At 35.5% G+C, this 20,982-nt stretch overlaps 3 protein-coding genes across 4 annotated transcripts; 2 read left to right on the top strand and 1 right to left on the bottom strand.

Moving 5' to 3' along the window:
- The first annotated feature begins 2,254 nt into the window (after window positions 1-2,254).
- On the top strand, window positions 2,255-2,596 carry LOC132170093 (uncharacterized). Its single transcript, XM_059581001.1, has one exon. The coding sequence runs from the start codon at window positions 2,255-2,257 to the stop codon at window positions 2,594-2,596; it is 342 nt and encodes a 113-aa protein (XP_059436984.1).
- A 3,640-nt stretch (window positions 2,597-6,236) lies between these two features.
- LOC132170404 (heat shock 70 kDa protein 16-like) lies at window positions 6,237-15,037 on the top strand. 2 transcript variants are annotated; one of them, XM_059581384.1, is made up of 10 exons: window positions 6,237-6,338; window positions 6,780-8,072; window positions 9,656-9,868; window positions 10,965-11,060; window positions 11,196-11,345; window positions 11,614-11,814; window positions 12,877-13,023; window positions 13,108-13,236; window positions 13,324-13,433; window positions 14,519-15,037. In XM_059581384.1, the coding sequence occupies exons 2-10, from the start codon at window positions 6,903-6,905 to the stop codon at window positions 14,625-14,627; spliced, it is 2,325 nt and encodes a 774-aa protein (XP_059437367.1). In that variant the 5' UTR covers window positions 6,237-6,338; window positions 6,780-6,902; the 3' UTR covers window positions 14,628-15,037. The 2 variants fall into 2 exon arrangements, with proteins under 2 accessions (XP_059437367.1, XP_059437366.1); XM_059581383.1 differs by having other exon boundaries at window positions 6,242-6,338; window positions 6,776-8,072.
- A 178-nt stretch (window positions 15,038-15,215) lies between these two features.
- LOC132170539 (protein DETOXIFICATION 40-like) lies at window positions 15,216-20,698 on the bottom strand. Its single transcript, XM_059581550.1, has 7 exons — window positions 20,086-20,698; window positions 19,363-19,994; window positions 17,444-17,500; window positions 17,048-17,286; window positions 16,414-16,532; window positions 16,233-16,319; window positions 15,216-15,612 (listed from the first exon to the last, which is right to left on the bottom strand). The coding sequence occupies exons 1-7, from the start codon at window positions 20,437-20,439 to the stop codon at window positions 15,550-15,552; spliced, it is 1,551 nt and encodes a 516-aa protein (XP_059437533.1). The 5' UTR covers window positions 20,440-20,698; the 3' UTR covers window positions 15,216-15,549.
- Window positions 20,699-20,982: the final 284 nt, after the last annotated feature.

The raw sequence follows: 20,982 nt of genomic DNA on the forward strand, positions 1-20,982 counted from the left end.
TTACTCTTGGTGATAATATTTACTATAGAGTAATAATATCATCGCATCTTTTTTTTACTATATGGTGTAAATTAACATGCTGCAAATGCAAATGCAAATGCAAACTTGTGAGTTGTGACCCATAATTGCTTAAATTAACTCTCATATATGCATTGAATAACCAAATTCATTGTTCGATTAATCTTGGAAATGGTGGGAGGGTGGATCGAATTATATTAATTAATATATATGCCTCCCAATTAATTAAATAAATAGTGTTTTCATTCCTACTATTTGTAGAAAGAGTCTTCGTATGCCTCGGTGAGTTGACTCTTTGAGAAAGCCGCCACACCCCAACCACTTGATGGCCAACATGTATGAGGTTGCCTTTGTCTCCTCACTTTCTTTAGACACTTCAGTTTCTCTTGCTTTGTCTGACTTTATTTGTTTACTGTACAAGATGCATCATTCACACCAGTTGGTGGAAATTTTTGTCAATCTTGTCTTTCTATATTGCAAACGGCAGGCTTTCCCTCTTTGACTTTGGAGCTCACCAACACAAAATAAAATAAAATAAAAAGAAAAATGAGAAAAGCTTTTAGCTAGATTTTATATATATGTCGAGAAATGCTAGGTTATATGTCTTTAAAGCATGTAATTTTATTAAAAATTACATATTTTAAAGATATATCAGTTTAATAGACTGAATTTAAAGAATTTTCTCGAAAAAAAAAAAAAAAAAAAAAAAAAAAAAATTGTCTAAAGTGAAAATGCATGCCCTTTGGTTTCATAATAACATTATTTTACTGAGACAGCGTGTTTCTAGAGCACGTGGAACTGCTCTACTGTATAATTAATTACAAGATATCGTAAAGAAAATTGGGCTTCAATAATGTTGTATTATAACATAATTTAGCAGTAAAGTTAGCATTATTACGGTCAGCACACACTTCCACCATCAATATTGATCTAAATTAAGCATTCTTTTCAATAATAATTCATCATAACCAGTCCATATGCATGCATGAATTACGTAAGATCCCTAAACTAATTAACCGACTACTTCCTTCTCTTATTTATTTTTTATTTTTTTTCCTCTTGGCATACTCTGATCCTATCAAGGATGGATTCCATCCAATTGGGGTTGGGGATTACGACCATACCCTCCGATTTTGAAATTTGTGGATGATTTGAAACAAAACTTATATGTGACTCATGTTATTAACCATATAAATTATTTGAAATAAATGTTGATTTTGTATTCCCTAAATCAAGTGATTTAGATAATATTTGTTAAACTGATTTAAAGGATATATTTGTATTTGAAATATTTCAAATCACATGTAAAATTCTATAATAGAGTCGTGTACTTTGATCATATATGAAATAAATAAATATATAGCATATTAAGGCTTTGATGTATGAATGTAGGCTATATACTAAACCACCTTAAACTTTGTGTTTATTATATTTTATTTCATTATTATTATTCCGCTTTTATATTTATCTTATTATATGTTTCTATAATGATCTCGATACGAACCAAAAACTAAATTAGAGGACTATGGGCCTAATCCGTTTAATTAAATGGATTAGATTAGAATTGATCTATATAGTCTTATATTCACATCTTAACATGACTCGAACCCGACACACGACATTTAAGGCTGGCCATTTTTGACACGAACATGTAAACTTGACAATAACTCAATATGAAATTAGCATGATAAGGTTGACAAGTTTGATCCATATTTCGATATGATTATAAAATTCGAAACACAAACACGAATTGCTACCTCACGGGAGAGCATTCTCCTAGATGCCCCGGGTTTCGTGCCATCCTAAATTGGTGGCATGTGTCTCTCTCATCCCGGGGTAGATATAGTAACCTCAACATGTGGTCGATTGGTACCTTTTGATATGGTTCATCATGCAAGAGGCTTGAACTTGGGGAGCTCTGCATGCCTGCCACCTTCCTGTGGTTCTTTTATGAGAACAATTAAATCTATTGGCATACTCTCTAAAGAGTAGGTTTTTGTTTGAGGCGATGATGTAACGCCAGCTAAGAGACTGCAGTTTTTCTCCTCCATTATTTTTCTACCAAATACTGGTGCACATGCCAGCTTCCTTACATGTGACCTCCTCAGCTATGACCCACCCTTCATTACCAGGAAAACTCTTCAATATCTTAATTTACTCTATAAATATGCCTCCAATATTAACATTTCAGCTCACTCTTAATTTACTCTCCCTCGTTTTCATACAAATTAAGGAAATGGCTCTTCTGAGGAGACGACCATCAAATGGTTACTCAAAGATCGACAATGAAGACCCAGAAGAGAAAAAACATCAGCTGGCGCAGTTCTTGATCCAGAAAGTGCTTTTGCAGGCGGATTCTCGAAGAAGATCATGGGTTTTGAGAATCAGGATTTGTAGGTTGAAGGTTAAGATTGGGAGGAGATTAAAGAAGCTGAGGAAGGTTTGCATGTTGTTTGGCATATCTGCGGCAAGAGTCGGTGCACACAAACGAGTTATCAGCCATGTGAAAAAATGGCAGCGCCTGTTTCACCGTGGAGAGACAGAGACCCTTGTTAGGCTGCCTTCTGTGTTCACTTGATGATGTGTTTTTTCTTTTTTTTTTTGGGTATGATCTTGTTTGAAGCTTGAAAGCTAAATCCTAAGATACCCTTTCAAATAGTTTGATCTTTCTTCCCTTCTCCCCCGCTATCCAATCATCAAATTAATATTCTAACGATCTCCCTCAATAACACTACCACGTAAAATTTTATGTAAAATATTAAAATAATTAATAAAAGAATAGCGGAATTGAAGATACTAGTAAGTGCCTCTAGTAGAGCTAAATCTTTATTGTATTGAATTCCACAATGCAATTAAGATAAGATAATTAAAGCTATAATTAGAAAAATAAATCATTAATGCGTAACATAGAAAAATATTGTAACAAATAATTTTGTCTTTGTACGTTCTTCTTATATTAATTTCAACTGAATTTTTTAACCAACTAGTTGGGAAATTAAAAAAATAGATTAATTAGAGGCCTGAAATGCTTTTAATTGCATGTCTTCCCCAAAATTATAGCTCCAAGGAAATAAATGACATCAACCAGTAGCATGATAGCATATTAAATATGGGGCAAGTTGACGAAAACGAAAGGTGTAATCCTCTAAGATAGTCACACTGAATCTAGTCGTTAAATGGTTTACTTTTAATGCTTTGGAAGATTTGAGTAGAAGCGTACTCCTAATTAACGACGAGATTTTTCGTTCCCAAGAGGTAGTTCAATCGGCTGTAATCACGCCTAATAAAGTGAATGTCACTAGTTTGAATCTCTCTTTCTCTCTTATGCAAACATGTAAAACAAATATAATAATAATAATTAACATTCTCTCCAACCTGCACCACTATCCTTCAAAACAATAATAATAATAATAATAATTAACACTATCTCCAACCTGCAGCACTATCCTTCTTTCTTTCTATTAAAGAATTGGTTGGGTAGTGAGTATTTTATTTTTTAATTTTTTCAAAATAAAAGAAAAGGGTAATGTCTTAGTTCATGGGTTTGACCTTTTATCAAATTAATAACCTAGAATCAAAATCCATCAAATGAATGCGGTTTAATATGTTATCAAATCATTTTGACATTTTTTTTTAACTTATAAAATGCCATGTCATACTCAATAATATTACGACATATGTAAAATGCCACATCATTAAAAATGTCCCATGACATTATTAAAAAAAAAAAAAAAAAAATCTTTTACTATTGGGGTGTACAGGTGGCCCTGTCCCATAGACCTCATTAGGTTTTTTTAAAAAAATCATTTGACCAATATGTAATGTTATATATCATACTTTTTCATCCATTAGTTTTTAAATTAAAATTAACAATTATCTTTACTGATACTCTTTAAGGACTTAAATATATTAGGTTTTTCCATTCTATAGCATATCTCACGCATCCCAATATAGATACAGATCAGGGTTTTGCCTAATTAACGCGATTAATTTTCACTACAAAAAAAAAAAAACTCAAAACCGATTAATATAAGAAATAGACAAGGCAAGGTTCATGTATGGCACGCCATTCGATCACAGAATGACTCAAAACCACCATAGCCCATTGCATGCATGACACCACCATAAGGGGTCGGATTCACGTTAGGCCGATGGCTCCACCTGCTAAAAGTCAATGTTGTACGGATGATATATTGGCACTTTTTTTTCTTTTTTTTTTCAAATCAGGAAACTATAAATGGGAGATTAGAATATAAAAAAATAAAAATAAAATGGTGGGCAACTCAAACAAGAACTCCAAAAAAAAATAAAAAAATCAGTGCAATAAAATTTTAAAAACTATATTGAAAATAGATTAAATAAATGACTCGGTCCATTGGAATAACTAGGGCAGCTACAAATGACGATTTGCAGAGGCAATGTTCCATAAAGGAAAACTACCTACGCAACAATTGCAGCAAGCGAAAGGACGCTCTATAACAAGTGAACAAGCATTGAAATTAAAAAGGTTGGATTGGAGCTGTTGAAGGGAAGTTACACCGTGATGTCGCTAAGGTCGGTATTCGGTAGGAGAGCGAGATCCTTCAACCTTAACCCTCTAATTTTGTTGAAACCTACTATTCCTTCTTCTACTGTTCAAATATATCATTAAACATATAGGACCCATAGATTTGAAGAAAACAAATATGAATGAAAGTAGATGAGAGATGGAAAAATAACATTTCTCAATTTTGTTTTGGATTCGAAGCAGATTTGCAGATCGTGTCAAAAATTGACAGTTCTTAATTTATAGGTATTACAAGTTTAATAATAGTGAATATAACGAGTTTTACTCAAACTTGATTAAAAACTATGTTTAGATGCTATAGTTATCACAACCCTTATATAGTCATATTACATAACATAATCTCATTTAGTGTAGAATTCATGTACACATTTTAATTTTAACAAGGGGAAAATACATTTTACCCCTCTGAACTATTCATTCATTTGCATTTTTACCTCAAATATTTAAAACATGGCACCTGACCCCCAAAACTTTCAAATTGTTGTAATTCGACCATTTTGATTTTTTTTTTCCTAAAATGCCCCCATTCCAAGTTAATTTTTTTTTAAAAAAATATTTTATTTAAAAAAAAATCCAAAAGAAAAAAAAGAAGAAGAAATATGCTAGGGTGGCCGAACCACCCCCTTGGGCCCTGGGGCCACCCCCATTGAGGGTTTGGCCCAAGGGGGTGCCTGAACCACCTCCAGGCCAGCCCACCCCAGCATATTTTTTTTTTTTTTTGGTTTTTGTTTTTTGTTTTTTTGTTTTTTTTTAAATAAAATATGTGATGGGGGCATTTTGAGAAAAAAAAAAAAAAGTCAGAACGGTCGAATTGCAATAATTTAAAATTTTGGTGGGGTCAAGTGTCACGCTTTAAACATTAAAGGTAAAAATGCAAATAGGTAGATAGTTCAGGTGGGTAAAATGTATTTTCTCTTTTTAACAATAACAAGTTTTGAGTTGAAAGAAATTATTTGAAAAATACATAAATTTGGGATTGAGATCCCCGACAATAGTGGGAAAACTGCCCACCAATTTTTTTTGAAATCCTGACCATCAATTTTCATCTAATAGTTGCCATTCTGCCACGTGCCCCTCTTAATATAAAATAATAAAATATTATTATTTTTAAAAAATAAATATAAAGTAAATAATAAAAAATAAAAAAAATTATTAAAAAATATGGGGTGGCCAAACCATCCCATAGCGGGTGGCCGGCCACCCCAGTTCAGCCTTGAGGGTGGCCGAAGGGCTAAGCCACCCCCGGGGCCTTAGAAGCCACCCCATATTTTTTAATAATTATTTTTATTTATTATTATTTAATTTTATATTTATCTTTTAAAAAATAATAATATTTTATTATTTTATATTGAGTAGGATATGTGGCGAAATGGTGGCTGTTGGATAAAAATAAATGGTCAGGATTTCAAAAAAATTGGTGGGCAATTTTTTCACTATTGCCGGGAATCTCGATCCATAAATTTGACGGACTGTCCTTTAAACTGGGCCAGAATACTGTCTACAGGCCCAAACTGTGGACTAGATTGTTACGACCACCCATTCATTCCTTACACTTGGTTAAATCTGACGGCGTAGAATCCTTTGGACGTGGTCCCACACTATCTCTCACTGCTGACGTGGATCCCGAAAACCAAAGACGACTACTTGTGGTCGTTCCTTTTTACTTGTCAGGCACTCTTGGTTTCTTTCAGGTTTCCTCAGCAACCAAACGGAAACTTTCAGCTTCCTTTTTCTACTGCATTTGCTTGACTTGGTAATCGTACTTGTTTCTTTCTCTTACGTGCTCTGAATTGTTGTTTGATTGAGGTTATTTATGTGTGATTTTAAGCTTATACCAATTGCTCCATTTGCTGATTGTTTTTTTAGTTTGATCAGTGAATTTTAAAGTTAGATCAAGGATGTTATTAAAGGAATTTAGTTAATTGAATTGATTTATATGTTATTCTTCAACGCTCAAAATTTAAGTTTGGTTAGGGGTTGGGGTTTAGGGTTAGTTGATTGAATTGTGGTTTAAATGAGTTTTTTTATGTATAATTTTAAGCTTATAACTGTTTCTCGGTGGCTGATTTTTAGTTTGATCAGTGAATTTTACAGTTAGTTCAAGCATTGTATAAGGATATTTAGCTATTGGTTTAGGTGGTGGTTCGTGAATGCTGGAAATTTAAGTTCGTTTATTTTTGTAATTTCAAGGTAGGTTTTATGAATTTTGTTGGATTGATCTCTGAAAAGATGGATACTACGTGGTGCTCTTGTTCCCAATTCCGTCTGGGATTATAGTGCTACAAATTTGTGAGGTTTGAGCTCTGGCCTAGTAGAAATGAGTGTGGTGGGATTTGATTTTGGAAATGAGAACTGCGTTATTGCGGTTGCGAAGCAAAGTGGTATTGATGTTTTGTTGAATGATGAATCGAAGCGTGAAACACCAGCAGTGGTGTCATTTGGAAAGAAGCAGCGATTCATGGGTTTTGCTGGAGCCGCTAGTGCGACAACGAACCCCAAATCAACAATTTCTCAGGTGAAGAGGTTAATTGGACAGAAATTTATGGAACCAGATGTTCAGAAAGACCTTAAATCGTTCCCTTTTGAATGTGTAGAAGGCCCAGATGGTGGCATCTTAATTTGCTTAGAATACTTGGGTGAGATACAAACATTTGCTCCGGTTCAGATTCTGGGGATGTTGTTTTCTCATTTGAAGCGCATAACTGAGAAGAATCTTGAAACGGACATTTCGGATTGTGTGATTGGGATTCCCTCTTACTCTACGGATTTGCAGAGACGTGCTTATTTGGACGCTGCAGAGATTGCTGGACTGAGGCCACTGAGATTGATGCATGACTGTACTGCTACAGCGCTTGGCTATGGTATTTACAAGACTGATTTCCCCATTGAAGGCCCAACTTATGTTGTGTTTGTCGACATTGGGCATTGTGACACACAGGTTTGTGTTGCATCATTTGTGAGTGGACAAATGAAGATAATTTCCCATGCTTTTGACAGGAACTTGGGAGGGAGAGATTTTGATGAGGTTCTATTCAGTTATTTTGTGGCGCAGTTCAAGGAGCAGTATAACATTGATGTCTACTCAAATGCCAGAGCATCTATTCGGTTGAGGGCATCTTGTGAGAAACTAAAGAAGGTGCTGAGTGCAAATGCTGAGGCGCCACTAAATATAGAGTGCCTGATGGATGAGATAGATGTTGAAGGTTTTATTAAAAGGGTGGAGTTTGAGAAATTGTCAACGAACTTGTTGAATAAAATCCTGGAAACTTGTGGTAAGGCTTTGTCTGACTCTCGTTTAACTGTGGGGGAGATTCGCTCAGTAGAGCTTGTTGGCTCAGGGTCTCGGATACCAATAATTGGTAGGATACTAGCTTCTTATTTCAAGAGAGAACCAAGCCGGAAAATGAATGCAAGTGAGTGTGTTGCTCATGGTTGTGCTCTTCAGTGTGCAATGCTTAGCCCAACATTCTGTGTGAGAGAATATGAGGTTTGTCTTTTTTCTACACAGTTTCCAGTCTATTCTATCAAGATAAGATGATGTCTCCTATTACTTAACTATTTTTCTTACTCATCATCTTCTCAAACATCTGCCTGCTTGTATTCTTTGTTTATTTTCTAAGGGTTTATTTCGTTCCTGGTTAATATGGAAAGATGCTCCTTGAAAGTTAGGACTGCTATACATTAGTTGTTGGCCATTCAGCAAGTATGTAAATATGTTTACCCCTTAACTAATATGTTTTTTCTTGGCAGGCTGCCATAATGTCTCTGAAACAAACTTTTATTTTTTTTCATATATTTTTATCTGTTTATTCAATGGGAAGGGGCATGAGATTCTGCAATGGTCATTACTAGGAATGAAATAACTATTTCTATTCAATAGTTTGGTTGTAACATTGGAATGGAACCCTGAATATATATTCCACTGTTTAGTACTGTGCAATATATTGGAGAATGGAATTGGTTAAAGTAAACATATCCCCTTTAAACTAACACCCAATTTACAATATCCCCCTCAAACTAAAGATTGCATTAATGTCTCCTCCAAATTATCAGAAATTTGCAATGTATGATTTTTGTCCCGCAAGAAGACAAAGATTACCCAAAAAATTGTTCAATAAGACAAAAAAATCCCTATAAATTCGAAACATAAAAAAGAAGAAAAACTAAAAACTAAAAATTAAAAATTAAAAAGAAAAGAACATGGGGTGGACTTGGCCAAATGGGGGTGGCCTTTGGCCAGAGGTGGTTGGCCGACCACCCCTTGGTCATTTGGGGGTGGTTCTAGCGGTGAGTCTCCAACAACCGGTGTAGACGAAGTCCTGATTTTCGGCGGCGAGAACCAATGGGTTGACACATGGCTTCTTGTGGGAGGAGAGACCATCTTGGCATGGTCACCGAGATGGGTGGTCAGGTAGTTGCGGAGGAGCTTGACCTTGGCAAGGGTCTTCTCCATCTCGTATATGAACTTGATTAGGATGCAGGGCCTGGAGAAGATGGTGATGAGGGAGAGGAGCGAAATGGTCTTGCTAGACCTAGTCAGACGAGAGAGATATAGAAGGGCTTTTGCGTAAATATCAATCTCTATGCTATTCTGACAGGAAAGGAATAAGTATTCATCTCATTTTTGGGAGGAATAGCTATTCCGTATTTTGAGGAATAATTATTCTTATGGAATAGCTATTCCTAAGAATAATAAACATATCAAACGAGTGGAATAACTAGGAATATATATTCCATTCCAGGGTCTGCGTACCAAATATGCCTCAAGTGCTGGTGTAAAAAGTGGGGTCCTGCGATTGGAGATATGGATACATAACTCAATTCTGGCTTCATTTGTGTACTTCTTCTTTTCCATTTTTTTCCCCTCTGATCATTAATAATGGTAATGACTTATATCTGAAACAATCATGGATCATCTTAAGTTTTTAAGTTCTCTTCAATTAACTTTTCTTTGGGCAAATAAATGTCAATTCTACCAGAATATATGAAGAGATGCCTGCACTCTTGCATGTAATTTTTGTGTTCATTTCCTATTTAATATATGGTGTTTACAGATGTTGTCATCCACAGGTTGAAGATGCATTTCCTTTCTCCATAGGATTCTCATCGGATAAAGGTCCAGTTTGCAGGCTGTCAAATTATGCTCTTTTGCGAAAACACCAACCATTCCCCAGTGTTAAGATTCTTAGTTTGCATAGGACTCGTATGTTCCATATGGAAGCTTACTATGCTGATCCAAGTGAATTGCCCTCTGGTGTATCATCTAAAATCAGTAGTTTTATGGTATGAATGCTTCTTGAACATGTATTTTTTTTTTGTAAATATATGTAAAATTTGTAATTAATAGATTTTATCTAAATCATGCATGCTAGTGGTTTAGACAATGTTACAAATATACATTAGCTCCTTTTGGGTTCTTAACAATTGTGATGTAAAGCACTTCGTGGGATGATCTTCATGGACTTTTTGTTTTGTACATTCTCCCCCTTTACCTATAATAAGCTTTGGTAAAAATGATTCAATTTTATAGACTTTATTTTAATAACTTTTTTTTTGTCTAATATTTTGGTACTTTTCACATGGTACTCCCAAGAAAAGAAGAGAGGGAGTCATGGGGTAGATTAGTAGCATGAATCTGGAAAGTTACAATCTTATGCTAATGCAATCCCGTTTAGCAATGCTGTAACCTGTAATTTGGGGGGCTAGATATGGCCCTAGTTAGGTTTGAAGGTGAAAATGGTTTTTTGTGGTTGACCCCAAGCACTCGGGACAAAAGGCTTCCTTGTGTTGACCATATTGTAAGAAACAAATGCTGACTGGTGCAGGCTACCTTGAGAAATAAGAGTTTATTCAGTTTGGATGGTTAGTCATGATGCATAATCATAGATATCTTCTGTGCTAAAGTGGCATAAGAATGATAATTTAAAAGCAGCCCATGGGCCCTTGATGATAGAGTACCATACTACAGTTATACATTATCTCCTGCCCATGTTACATAATTTCTGCTACTGCCTTCTCTTTTTAATATTTACAGATTGAGTAGACATGAAGTTGGAAATACCTTTGGATATCAATTTATGATGACTGAGGTTCATATTTAATTATTGCTGGGGTATGCCGTAGTTTGGAGATGACATTATGCAAGGCTTTTTATGCTCCTCTCTCTCTAATGCATATTTTATCTTCCAAACAGCATGGGGCTAAATTTGTCTCTGTTTGTGTTTCCAAATCTGTAATTATTTTTACTTTTCAGCGAGGTACTTATATTTCAATATCTTTACTGTGTAATCAATGTCTTTGTTTGAAGCTCGATGCAGTTATTGTTTAGTTTTGTTCTTTTGTTTATTTAGGCTTGATTTTTAATTTTCGATTTCTCTAGATTGAACCTTTCCAAGTTTCTCACATGGAAGCAAGAAAAGTTAAAGTTAGAGTGCAGCTAAACATGCATGGGATTGTTACTCTTGTATCAGCCTCAGTAAGTGTAATTTTAACACTTGGTACACTGAACATATTTAGCAGGAGACCTCCTTTGATGCTCATTTGATTTTAGCAAAGATGGAGGTGGAATCCAATCATATGGATGCTAACTTGTTATATGCCCTTTATACAGAATCAGCTATTAGAAAATCATATGGATGATCCTCTTACAAGGAGTGATACTCATTTGACTTCAGCAAAGATTGAGGTGGAATCCAATCATGGGTCTTCTAGTGCCAAAGATAATAATCTCAAACGGTTGCAACCTTCATCCATGTCTGCTGTAAGTTTAGTCGGATAGCCTTTGATGTGTGTGTTTCTTGTTCTAGGCTGCATTGACATTATTAATTTACTGCCTTCCACACTCTCCGGAAAAATTAGAAACATATACTTTCTTTCATTAGCAGTCCTCTCACCTTCAAGAGACTTTATGTTATATAGTGGACCAGTTTATCATGTATATCTTATGTTGTGTTGAAATGAGGAAATTATTTAATATTCATGTGTAATAAGTTGGAACTTTTGGTATTAAGTTCAGTTTCCTTGTGTAGGCTGATGGAATGAGAAAAAGCAAGCTTGTCAATAAGCTGGTTATTCGTGTTAGTGAGAGTGTCCATGGTGGAATGACAAATGCGGAGCTCTCAGACGCTAAAGAGAAAGAATATCAGCTGGTGCAACAAGACCAAAAGATTGAGGATACAAAAGATAAGAAAAATGCATTGGAGTCCTATGTCTATGAGATGCGTGATAAGGTATGACATCAAAATTCCTAATCAATTGATTGAGTTACCCTCCCAAATTTAAAGACCAGTTCCCAAGAGTAGGGGAATCTGCAGAAAATGAGTCAAACCTACTTCAACTTGGCTAAGCTTTCATGGAATATGCTCTATAAAACTTGTTCCACTTATGTAGAGAAACAAAACTTATATTCTGATATGGTAATACTTGATCATTCATTGATGCAATGAGCGCATCAAATGGTCAATGTGGTGTTGGCCTCTATGCTCTACTTGGACGGAATGGTTGGAGAAATTCCTGGGCTTGTTCCCTTGAGCCTTACTTCTTATGTCAGGGTTTAGTTATATTTAAAGGATGAACTTTATAGCTTTACCCCTTACCGAAACAAAGCTATTTCTTATTACCCTTCTTCACTCTAACCATTAGTTAGTACTCTTTTTTGGCTGCATTCCAATGTATCATTCCCCTTCTATGATTTTGATGTAAGTTAAGACCATTTACTTGGAATTTGTATTCATGAAAATTCTGGCTCATAATGTGCATTCACAAAATTTCTTCTATGGTTCATAGGATAGGAAATGTGAAAAATCTTACTTATGACTTCTCCTCTTATATTTAACTAATGATTGGGCCTCTGAATTTGAATAATTGGGGCCCATACCTTATACCTCCATGTGTTTGAAGATTGAAGATGATTAGTATGCTTCCTTTTAAACTGCTGATGCTATTATTGCTAGGGGGGATAATGCGTACATTTTCTTTTGTTACCAAAACACTGTTAATGAATATTTTGCTTAGTATAGAGCACCTTTCTTCTTGTGAAAATTAAAGCTGATAAACAGCTAGAATTTTCTACTAATTGGATGTAACTTGAACAGGGTTCCCATATGTATAGTCCTGTCATTCTGGCATGAGGTCCTGGTGAATTTTTTGTATGTCAAGTCCAACATCATTTTTACCAATATGTAAATTCTCATGTGTGCATCTTAAATTGTTACTGAGTCAACTTCAGATCTTTCGGCTGTTTTATTCCATTTTATTGTTTTGGATGTTAGAATAACACTATCATGTGGTAGATGTTAAATAAATACAGGGGCTTTTCCACCGAGTCACAGCTGGAAGGGATCTCCAATAATCTTCAACAGACAGAAGAGTGGCTTTATGAGGAAGGAGCTGATGAATCTCTAGATGTTTATACTGAAAAACTGGAGTATCTTAAACAGGTGCTAAATAATATAGATTTTTATCTGATTTATATGATTTTTTCCTCAAAAGGATGCATTTGACAGAGTTTGGGTTTGTAATAGCTGGTTGATCCCATTGAAAACCGATTTAAAGAAGAAAAGGTGCGAAATGAAGCTAGTAAGGGTCTGTCAGATTGTGTCACAAATTATCGGATGGTTATAGGGTCACTTCCAGCCAGTGAGAGAGCTGCGGTATGATCCTTGTCCATTAATTGGTTGGTGGTGAAGACATTCTTAGTGAATAGCCAGAGTCCACAAATTGATTCTTCTCTTTTGCAGGTCATTGATGTATGCAATAAAGCAGAGCAATGGTTGCATTCTTTGCCTAAAGATACTGATCCGGTACTATGGTCAAATGAAATCAAGAGAAAGACACAGGCTCTTGACAAGTACTGTTCTCGTACACTATTAATCTTCACTTTACTAACCCATGATTTAAATAATCGTACATGGACAAGGATATTCTGGAACTGGCTAATCTTTCCTCTTTTCTTTTTTGGATGAATAAAATTTTCATTCCAACACAAACAAAACATTCAAACACACCGGCAAGAAAGCTGAAACACAGTTCTTTACATCAAATAACGATAAACCAAACCCAAATCGAACAATTACAAATGGTCTCCTACACAAAAAAAGGAAAAACCACAAGCTAAAAAAAAATACCACCACCCATCAAAGAAAAATAGAGCTTCATCACCCATTTTGAACCAAGATACTCAAAGGAATGCTCCAATTCTCACAAATCTTGACATTTTCATTGGTATGCTTGAATTTTCCTTTGCCATTTCCCATGATTCTTGTACTAATCTCCCAACAAATAAGCTGCAATATTTGCTCCTCAGAATTTACCCTATTGCAAAATTTAATACCATTCAGGTGCTTTTATATGTGATACACAGTTGCCCTAAAAGCCAATTTACGCATTGGGCTTTGAAAATTTTACACGTTCCATGCCTTCTTGCCTTCCCTCACCACCTCATCCCAATTCAGCCAAATCTGACTAACCAAAATTTTAAGCATTACTTCTCTCAATAGCCTCTTACTCCAATCACTCTCAAAAAATAAATGCTCCCTACATGCAATAGTATGATGACAAAACAAGCACTTCATATCCCCCACCATACCCTAACGTAGCAACCTATCCCCAGTGTATATAAGCCCCCTCTAATAGCCAGCCAGAGGAAGAAAGAGTGTCTAGGAATAGCAAAAGAAAACTATACCAGTTTATGCCATCCAACTTTAGGAAACTTCTCTCTAAGAGCCTCCCATGTGTCCCTACAAGAATCTTTGCGGTTCTTTGAAGGCTGCCAAATAGGCACATCATGAACACCCAAATCCACTAGAGACAAACGGCTTTGAATTGCAACCAGCTCTTTTCATTTACGATGTTTTGTTTGTTATCTTACATTTGATTGCTCTTTCATTTTTTTTTACCTTAAACTTGATGGGGTTGCGTGTATTGTTTATTCAGGACATGCAAATGTATAATGAGATCCTATGCTTCTCTCCCAAGCCTAGAGGATGCGAATGACTCAGACCAGAGAGACAAACCTGATGGCTTTAGAATGCAAATAGATTGATGTGGGTTGACGTAACTTTGAGTTAACTAAGAATATAAGACACACAGCACAAAACTTGATCGCATGAAGTAGATTCACGCTGATTCATCTGGAATCTGTTTGCTGTTTGACCAATGCAAAATCTTTACTCTTCTAGCAGAAAGCAGAGATCGTCTTTATACGGTGAGATCCAGTTTTGTTTCTTCGCTTAATCAGAACAGTGGCATTATGGATAATGACTCTTTGCTTATTGTTTTTATATTTTTGGTTTTGATTTTACTTATTCAATGTGTATGATCGGAAAGAAAATTATACTCTTATGACAATGCATGTAGCCTATTGGATAAACTGTAAACCTCATATATACACGACATTTTAGTTGGATGCAAATGGATGCATCCAACTAAAATGGATGGTCATGATTCATGATTGATTATCAAGATGAATTTGAATTAGTCCAGCAGTAACACAGGGAGGATACATAATATTGCATGTTTGGATGTCCTTTTATTTTTATTTTTCATTACATTTCAATTTGATTCATCTTCTCAAACATCTTCCAATTTTGTTTTATATTCTCGAAACCATCCAAACATAATTTTCAAATCATTTTCTACTTGGTATTCGCAATTTTGAATACAATAAAGAATAATACAAAATGATACAACAAAATTGCACACCCAAACATTTCAATTTAGTACATTTTTAAGAGCACATTGAGGCTTGAGCAAATCAAACCCTAATTCTTTATGTGACAACAATAGATTTTGCTAGTCAATGGGCAAACCCTGGCAGTTGAAATCCATCAGATGACTTTAGGAGTGGACATTCACATGCATGTGTGATGCTTGATTGTTATGTATCCATCTCCAAACTCAACCCCTAGGCACATCCTTTTGCTTCCTGTAGCCTATAATAATCAATGACATCTTCAGCAAACTCTTCAGCTATTCATCAGTGGCTCCTTGTCCTCCCATTTGTCCAATCGTCTCCTCGCTGTCTCCACCTGAAATTCCAATTTCACTGAAGTCACATATCATACACTTGCTCAACCATTTTTTTTGTTTTTTTTTTTTATCCTGGGTGTTGGCTCTGAAAAGTTATTGATTGTAACCAACTAGTCAACTGAGTGAAGATCAGATGGGCTTCAGGCTAGGGCCAGTGCATTTATGCCATCTTGTGGTACCGAGGTGTAACAGGTCTTTGTTAGACCATGTCATTAATCATTAAGTAGATTGTGGCATTGAAAATTCTTATTCCCGGCAATTTTTTGTCTGGATTGTCCAAATTATCCCAACAGGAAGATAAGTTGTCCGAGGCCTATTAGGGTAGAGATGCTTTCATATTTAATGCTTGAATTGTTAGAAATCTATATCCGACCTCAAGGGTGTATTATAAGTTTCTTAATAAATTGACATAACAGTTTATATGATATTTATTATGAAATGCAGATTGCCGCCATGTGGAGCCTACATGACACATCCTACATTTACAATTTGATATGACAGTCTTTATATTTTTATAAAAATGTGAACTACCATATATATATATATATAATACCTAAAGCATTTTCTTTGAAAAATATAAGATGGGCATGCAAAGCTTCAAATAATTCATAAAACTTACCTCTTTATTCCAGTCCGTGCGAAAAGTTATCCACAGTAAAATGGCGGTCTGCATTAAAGTTCCTCCTATCATCCCCGACCATATTCCCTACATGCACACGAAATTGAAGTCCAATTATTATTATTACTATTATTATTAATTTTTGAATTATAGAAAAAAGAGTGATTAAATATTGTTAAACCTTGGCGCCAAGATCAAACTTAAAACCAAGAAGGCAACCCAAAGGTATTCCAACCCCGTAGTAACATCCCACATTGACATATGCAACAAATGCTTGCCATCCACATCCAACAGCCACCCCTGTACATTTATTAATTAATCGTAACATTTCTTGGTTTAAAAACCAGATTAATATTAATTATAAACCAAACGTACGTATTATATTATATATACACTATAGAAAATATCTTTCATCTGTTTTTAACTTTTTCAGAAAGACAAAAAAAAGAAAAAGAAAAACAACAAACATATTATATGTCTTTTATTGATAGATTCAGAGACTGTCCCAGCAATATTAATAGAGCCAGCCAGAGATATCTTTTATTATTAAAAATGACAGATGTATTGGGACCATGTGGTTCTGTTGGTGTTGAACTCTCTGCAGGTTTGCATATATTTTTTGTATTATTAATGTTGTACCTAGTTAGTTTTGTCATTTCTTGAGCTGAGTAATTCTAGCCACACGTACAATCTGCTGGTGTACGTACGTAATTAAACGCAATATTATTAGAAACATGTTAAATATGAGATGGAAAATGCCAACAAAATATGTTAAAAAAGATGAAGAAAGAGTTAGATCAGTAGTTGTTGGTTACCGGACAAGACTGGTTGAACCCCATTGAGAATAAGAGTGACTGCCAAGAATGGACATAGGTCGGAGACTGCATCGGCCACGGTCTCGCCGCTGGTGAAAGCATAGCTTATCACGTGGCGCAACGCAAGCACTACCACCGCTTCCATTACAGCAATTATGAACGAAACCACGTTCACGACTACGACACTGAATGCTGCTGATTTCGGATGACCAGCTCCGAGCTCATTGCTCACCCTCACACTGTCTCGAACAGATGAATACATAATTGAGTGTTATATGTTGTTTGTTAATCCTTTTGTTTTTGTTTTTTTTTTAAAAAAAATAGGGCATAAATGATAATTTGTAATATTATTAATAATAAAGAAAATAGAAACAGTAGTTGCAAATTATGACCGACCTTGCAGCTGCGTTAAACCCGACCGAAACCATGAACACCAACCCATTAATTGCCATGCTGCACATAATGAGAGAATAATAATAATTAAAAGTCTTTAAGAGGTAGCTCAATTTGTTAGAATTATGCATAATAAAGCGAAAATCAGTAGTTCAAATTCTCATAATCTTATGCGGACATATCAAATAAATAATAATAATAATAATAAAAACAGCACAGAGAATAAAGACTTATCCAGCATTAGCTAGGAACAGAATCGGGATATAAGGGGCGGGCGCCTTCAAAAATTTTAGACTTTTTTTTTTTTTTTTAAGTGTAATTTTTTTAGTTTTCTTGACCCTAACCCTTACTCATTTTTTCTCTCGCCTCTCCAAAAACTTTTAAAAAATTATTATTTTTGTTCTGCTCCTCTTAATACAAATTCTTAGAGGCTAAGAAAGATATGATATGCAAATAAATAAATAAATCAATCAAAACACAAAAATTATTTGTCTTATTTATATTATATCTAAACACTTTTTCATACTAAAATTAAAAGAGATCGACTTTTATCATTCTCAGTTGTACTTATCAAGATAGAGAGAATTCAGAAACAAATCACTGGAAACCTTTTTCTTTTGCCTTCCTATTGGATATTGGACAATTATTAATCATAAATAATTTTTCAAAGTTTTCACTTTTCTCCTCAAAAAGTCATTCACTATTATCCCTTCATTCTTTATATCACATCCATGTCTTATTTTCAAAATAAAAATGTTACGTTTATAAATACATTTTATAAAAAATATTTTATAAACTAACGGCATAATATAATTAAATTTCTTAAAATTTAAATTTATCTCATATTTAATTATACTATACTACATCAATTTGTAAAATATATTTATAATCCAAACATTCCAATTTGTAGTGACATAATGATATTATTGGTCTTGAAAAAAATAAATAGAGGGTGTCCAAAAAACTAAAAAAAAAATTGTCCCTATAATTATGGCCCGGTGAACCTCATAATTAAGTCTTCCTATGTCCTGCCCAATTCACTTACCATTCATTTCTTTTCCAAACTCTTAACTTTATCTTTAAACGTGATTCATGATTTTCCAAACTCTTAACTTTATCTTTAAACGTGATTCATGAGGAATTACACTATTACTGTATCATTTTAAGGGAAAATGCTTGGGTCCTACAGCTTTTATTAACAATAGTGTGCACTCGTGCATGTCCCGAAAGGATCCGGCTTATAAATAACAATATGTATGTTGTAGTTTAAACAACGGTCAAGATTAAATTTTTCAAAATCTTTTTTTATTTTCTCTTTCTTACTAAAAGCTTATCAAAGTAAGTCAATTTTGAGATTCAATCTTAACCGTTGCTTACATTATAGCGTATATACTGTTATTTTAGGATCCGGTTTACATTTAATAATAGCATGTATGCTGGAGTAAAAGTAACGGTTAAGATTGAATCTTTCAAAATCTCTCTTTATTTTCTCTCTCCTATTAAAAGTAAAAGTAACGGTTTAACTTTGAAATTTAATCTTAACCGTTGCTTTTACTACAGCTAGCATACAAGCTGTTATTAAAGCCGAATCTGTTTTTCTAATAACAGCATGTAAGCCAGATCCGTCCAAAAAACAATTTCTTCCATTGCATGACAGAATTTAATATCATTAATGCACCTAATGACATGTCATTTAAAGTATTTAACATGGCATGGAAACATACTTATCTAGTGATTGAGGGGGTGAAGAATAGGATCCTCTCTAATTCATATGAACTAAATAATATCTACAGAGGTATTTTTGTTTTTTTATTTTTTGAGGTGACAAAAATACTTTTTTAAAAAAAATTAAAGAGATATTATCAACTTCAAATGAATTGGAGAGAACCCTAATTTCAAGACACCAAGGGTATCTATCTTACCAGATGGCAAGAGAATCCAAAGCAAGCTCGGGGTCTGGGAGCAGCCCAGCAACCAAGACCAGAATCTGATAGTACCACGTTTCCAAACACAGCATAACGGCCGACGCCGACGACAATTTCAGGAAATCCCAGAGCCCAGAAAATGCCTGCATACTCAAGCCATTCCACGTCAGCTTACAGTTGCCGCTCACCAAGATATACACCAACTGCGCCACCACAATTATCCACCACGACAGGCTCAGCACCAACGACGAGCCGATCAACCCCATGCCCAGTTTGTACACCGCCACCCAGCTCAGCAGCAGGTGCACCACAAGCGTCGCCGCCGATATGTACGCACTGGGGGCCACAATGCTCTGGGATTGGAGGAATTTTTGTATGGGGAAGTTCACAGCGTAAGCAAATATTTGCGGAATGAGTCCGTAGACGAAAACTGCTGCTGCGGACGCCACAGCCGTTGATTCACCTAGTAAGAGCAGTATAGGCTCTGATAGGACGTAGATCACCGTCACTGGAATGCCAGTCAAAGTCAGCACGATCGTTGCTCTTTGCAGATAAACGCCTAGCATTTCATACCTGTGGGCTCCATATGCCTGCCCACATAGAGTCTCTACCGCGCTTCCCATGCCCAACTACACAACCAAATCAAACACACATTAATAATTCATTATTAATTTTTTATTTTTACTGCCGGCCACTTCATCAAAATGAGAAATGATATACCATGAGGCCGTAGGCGAAGAGTTGGATGCCGCTGTTGCCAAGAGAGGCGGCGGCGAGCTCAAGATTGCCGAGGTGGCCGGCGAAGACTCGGGTGGACAAGGACATTAAGTTGTTGATCATGTAGACGAAGACCGCTGGTGCGGCGAGGCGGAAGAGGATCTTCAGTTCGACGAAGGTGGCCAATCGGAGGCGCTTGAGACGCGGCAACTTTGTATCCAAGAGCACCTTTTCTAGCCGCGAGTCCACTACATGGGGGCCAGAAGAGATGGGTTCCGGTTCGAGCGGCTGCGCTTGGTCAGAGGCTAAGATGGGTTGGTGGAGGTGATCATGATGATCATCTTGGGAGAAGGCCATGGCTGATCGGTGATCAGCGGCGGTGAGGTGGTGGCTGGTTGATGATGATGAGTAAGGAGATAAGAGGTGGAAAATGGGTTAAGATTTATGACGCGTTGCATAAATGCATGAGAATCAAGAGATATATGGTCCCCTTCCTTTACAGCTTGAAAAGAGAATTTAGGGAATAAATTTCGTAAGAGCTTTGGTGGGAAGTCTTTGCCTTTTGCTGATGCTTCATGGCCGATGCGTGCGTACGTGTATCGATCCAATGCTTGCCCTCATCTACTTTGTAATCTTGCTGGAGGGTATTTGTATCCACTTACTGTAAATCAATCATTAGAGAATAATTATTATTATTAGTGTTACGTCAGTAAAATAAAATTAAAAAAATGAGATAAATTAAATCATCATACCTTGAGGAATAAATCTTAATATTATACGTAACATATTCCGTATTACCTACGTGTTTTTGTGTACGTGTGTGTATTGACTTGTTCTTAATTTTGGTAAATATTAAATTAAACAGCTTCAAATTTTGTTGGTTCAATTAAGATGGGTATA

Source organism: Corylus avellana, chromosome ca2, assembly GCF_901000735.1.
Source record: "Corylus avellana chromosome ca2, CavTom2PMs-1.0".
NCBI lineage: Eukaryota > Viridiplantae > Streptophyta > Magnoliopsida > Fagales > Betulaceae > Corylus > Corylus avellana.